The 4,984-nt window shown below is 43.4% G+C and overlaps 1 protein-coding gene across 1 annotated transcript; it reads right to left on the bottom strand.

The window, feature by feature from the left end:
• Positions 1-3,621: 3,621 nt before the first annotated feature.
• Positions 3,622-4,398, bottom strand: LOC119312202 (pathogenesis-related protein PRB1-3-like). The gene has a single exon (XM_037587939.1). It carries the CDS (start codon positions 4,366-4,368, stop codon positions 3,871-3,873), a length of 498 nt encoding a protein of 165 aa, XP_037443836.1. The 5' UTR covers positions 4,369-4,398; the 3' UTR covers positions 3,622-3,870.
• Positions 4,399-4,984: the final 586 nt, after the last annotated feature.

The following is a 4,984-nucleotide window of genomic DNA, read 5'->3' as shown; positions in this document are numbered from 1 at the left end:
ATAGCTTTCCATTCATTAGCAAACCCCAGGATGCATTCCTAATAATGACCACCCATTTATTTATTTTGCAGGATCAACATATCTAAACAGACTTTTTTATAGACATGTGTTTGATTAATCATTGACGTTTGACAACGTGGTGCAGCATCGATGCTTCTAGGATGAAGAATGAATGCATGTCATTCAGGAATAACTGTGGACAGTGAAATGTTGAAGGGTCCGTCTCTCACCCCCACTCCATATAGATGCTTAGTTCTTCATAGCCATTGTCTCTAATATCTTTTTGTAATATATTTTGGCTTGGAAATATAAAAACTCTGTGCTGCCTGTCACACAATTTTTCGTCATCCGGGCAAACCCCCTTTTCCGTTAATTTCTTGATGTATGGTTATAATGCAGTCTTCTAGACGAGGATGGATTTAGGCTGTGTGATTCCATAGTATGCATTGCACTTCCTTTAAGCATGATTATCTGAACATGCATGGTGTATATTGCTCAGTTTCTTTTTCTGTTTATATTTCCAGGATATATAAATTACATGTATTACATTAGAATATAGCTTCTACTGATGTACTATTGTTTTTCTTCCTGGTCTATGTGGAAGACACCATGTATATCTAATATCTCCAGGTTTCAGGATTTAAATGTCCTTTGTTTTGTGTACCAGGTGGTTACCTAAGATTTTATTTGCTTACTCTATTAGATCATGAGCAAATTAAGACGTATGTTGATGTTGCAATTGATAGTGTTTCCTGTCATATTGTTGATCTCTTACAGATCCACCACCTAAAATAGTGCAAAGCAGTCTGCATTAGAGTTTAGGTATCGGGTTTTAACGAGAATATTTTCCCTCACGAAGCCCCCACTTTGTGGCCATTGCAGTTGTGGCTAAGGAGGATATCCATCAGCGCCAGCTCACTGCTTACCTATGTAATCAACCTATATTTTCAACCTTTTTGTTTATAGTAAGTAGAACAACGCCTAGAAAGAATGAAAGGCCGTTTCTAATTACTTTTGCTGCGTCTAACCTAACTGCCATGCCTATGTGACCACTGAAGCAAACACATGTTGTTTCATCTGCAGGGTAGTCGAGATTTAGTTTCAGTGATATCTCAACCCTTTTGTTCTTGCTCTAAAGAACGAGACATACGTAGGCCTTAGACTATGGTAATCATCTATGTGCTACGCATCCTTTTGCGGTCGTGTATTCTAAATGTAATCAAGCACTTCCTAATATTGATGTATCCCCTCAGTTGTATTGGTACTGCTACATATTCATCATAACACTACCAATCATATATACTCCCTCCTTCCATGTATATAGCAAATTCAAATGTGTCTATATGATGAATCTCAACCTAAGTGCCTTTCTTGATACAAGCAATGTAAATAAGCTATCGTAAATTGATCTTATGCCTCTCTTACAATGTTATGCATCGACTGTATCTAAATATTTTGTTATGCATAGTATGGTATTATCAGGTGATCTCATTGCTTCCTTTTAGCCTATCATGATACCAAATATCTATTAAGTATCAGTCACATATACATGATTTGAATGCCCTACTGCTCTCTTTGCAGATAGGTACACAACACATATAATTTGGTTACTGTGATAATGGTATATCTTTCTATGGATTCGTGAACACACAAGCAGATACAAAATCATAGACTATAGTTTCTAACAGTACATTCTTCCTTGTATCATTTAACAACTGCAATGGAAAAAGTGAAGATTCCAGCAAAAGTACTAGACGCTATGATGCACAAGCTTGGCCTCCCAAATGCAGTTTACTCAACACAAAAGGGGCGGACGGTCGGTCTTGACGCAACAATTCACTTCTATGGATGTAAGCAACAACTGGACAATGGACTTCCACAAAAATCAATGTCCATCCATGTGTACGACAAACTCGAAGAAGCTGAGAACTGACTAGCAACTGAGGCTCTCAAATGCATACAGGGCTCTTACAGCAAAGTTTTGCAAGACAAAAACTATGACAAGGCACAACCAGCTCAACAAAGATGCCAGGCCCTAGAGTATCAACAAAAAGAAAAGACGGAATAATCAACTATTTTAGCAACAACTGGTGCAATAGCCTCATTGGAGATCGCATGGCAGCAAAGAAACTTTATCGCATAATAGATACAAACTTCACAGCTGGTTCAACATTGAAAGAGAACAATCTCAATCATGTTTTATCACAGGTAAAATATGTTGCTGACCGTCTTAGCAATACAACAACATAGTCTGAATATGATCTCTAGCAAACACACCACAATTATTGGAAACTCGACGATGTAATCAAATGAATTTCTCCTTTGAGCAATGCAGGCCATGAAGAATAGCAACTATGAAGAGTTGACTCAGAGAATCGTTCTGAATGTCCAAAGATACATCTGTCAAACGTATCTCTGCCTATCTACATGCCTTACTCATAACATTGTAAATGATCGTTCATAAGCTTCTTAGAAAACATGTTCAGCAACGACCATCTATCTATCATCAATTCATACTTATTTCCGTATGTTTCATTCTGTGTCTACATATTTGAATGCACACTCTTTCAATACTTGGCTTTTGCGCCATCGGCGCAACGGGTCATCTAGTTTATATAATACTTGAAAGAAGCCGGCATCTCCAATACAATAATTATCTACTTTGCATTATAAAAATATTCCACACTAAGTGTAATTGGCTTCCTACCATACACCTTCACAATCATTTGTAATTAACAAAAACGCCGGTAAGTTATCTTCTAGAACAAATAGTGAAAGCATTTCATCTCTTTTGGTGGATGAAGGGGTAATTGCCCGGTTGTTTGAACCTGATCTTGAATTGGCGCCCAGGTCGACGCCGGACACCGCCGTTTCATGGATTTTGAGGGCACTCTCTGCCGAAATGCCCTGGCAGCTCGCAAATGATGCAACCCAGAGTATCCGGTCTTTGAAGCAGCTTAAGAAGGCCTCAAGGCCTGGCGCACCATTGATGTCCCGGTGTCGGTCCGAGCTGTGTAGCTGTACGTGTGCACTAATAATCGATGGCTCCTTGCTTGTGTGTGTTCCTTCGAGATTATTTCTTCGTCCATCCTTCCTCCTCGCCCGAAGAGGAAATGTTGACAAGAGCGTAGGGGATGACCACGATGGATTTAGGTACTGCCGCTCAATCACAACACCAGATCTGGAGTACCATAGGCATGCATGGCGTTGGATGACTCTCCCCGCGGCAGGATTCGTGGCGTCGAGGTCAGATCTACTGCATTCACGGGCGGGGCCGCAAGCGAGTCCGGAACCTACGATGGACCGCTAGTCGAGAGCGAGCTTGCACGGGACCACGACCGGAGCTGGATCCAGAGTGAAACCTGGGAGTGGATGGGTGAGCCATAATGGCAGATTGGGTGACTGTCACGGCGGGAGTGGCCTATGGCGTGGAGGAGGGAGCGCGAGTGTCAGGAACAAGACCTAGTGTGCCCTCTCGAGATCTACTCCGTTTTACGAGTTGGGATCCGGAAAAAAATGCACAACATAGAGAACAAGTGCGAGATGACAAAACGGAAGAAAGACACTTTGATTAGTGGTTTCTAAGTGTGCTGGGTTTTTTTCACAGGAAGGCACATATACCATGCACAGTATAATAGTAGAACCATATATTCATCCATAAACACTGCTTATACAATAACACAACTTATTACCTGAATCATAACGGTACATATATACAGCCGGTCTAAACAATATATGGCCTCAAATCCGGCCGGCTGGTTAATTATATATCACATCTGATCACACTGTGGTTATCAGAGCTTAATCATTTTATTTATGCAATACGCCGTACGTACATGCACGCTCGCATGCATGCATGATGCATATAGCCTAGTACGGGCTCACCCCGGGGAAGTTGCCTGGCGGGTTGTAGCTGCAGATGATGAACACACCGTCGCCGCTGTCGCAGACGACGCGGGCGCAGCCGATGGCCGTCGAGTCGCGCCACACCACCTGCGTGTAGTGCCCGCACGACTCACCCTCGGGCGCCGAGCAGGTGTTGCTGTCGTGGTCGTAGTACTGCTTCTCCGACACCCACGAATTCACGGCGTCCGTCGCCGTCCACTCGGTCCCGCCGCCTCCGTAGAGGTTCTCCCCGTACGGCCGGCCATCAGGAGTATGGATCAGCTGGCAGTCGCCGCGGCGCTGATCCGCGTAGTCCTGCGCGAAGGCTGCCACCGTAGCGTCCCATGTCACCTCCCCAAGGCCCACGTCGGCGCGCGCCGCGTTGTGGGCGTCCACGAAGTCCTGCTCCGAGTTTTGGGCCGTGACCGCCATGGCCGACATGAGAGCTACGAGCAGCAGCACTAGCTTCGTCGAGTACTCCATCGCTGATGAAGAGCTTACAAAACTAATCAAGGAGATATATCTGTAACGATGAGATAGACTGCCACCATGCGTACGTTGTGTATTTATACTGCCTGCACATGATCGATTGCTTCTCTGAGGTATAACTAAGCTTGGAAAGTTTCATAGAAAAAATATATCTCAACGAATTACACTGGTCAAATTCGAAGCACATGTGCGCGCGTTGAGGTAGTCAGGTATAATCGTCCGCGGCCTGTTATTTCTTCTGATCGAGATTACCTCTGCCGATGTGGAGGAACTTCGATCGTCATTTGATCTCGTGGCACGAAAATAACTGCATCATCTTCATTGGCCGAGAAGAGGTCAGGTCGTACTAGTCGGGACACACGTACCTAGTAGCTAGCCAACTAGGTGCTAGTGGTACAAACGTGTAAAATGATTAAGTTCAAGAATATTTCTTTCGGGTTCAAGTTGTACAACTTGTTAAGGCAATTGGTACTCGCACACGTAAGAACCATATTTTGCTTGTAATTGAGTTGTTCTAATACTGTGTGCCGGTTGCTACATAGGATTTATTTTTTCCGTTGGCGATAATATATGAGTAGCTAACATATCTCTTTTATTTTGCTTTGTCATG

This window comes from Triticum dicoccoides, chromosome 5B, assembly GCF_002162155.2.
Source record: "Triticum dicoccoides isolate Atlit2015 ecotype Zavitan chromosome 5B, WEW_v2.0, whole genome shotgun sequence".
NCBI classification, from domain to species: domain Eukaryota; kingdom Viridiplantae; phylum Streptophyta; class Magnoliopsida; order Poales; family Poaceae; genus Triticum; species Triticum dicoccoides.
Note: the sequence above shows the minus strand (reverse complement) of the source record. Positions and strands in the feature narration are given on the sequence as shown.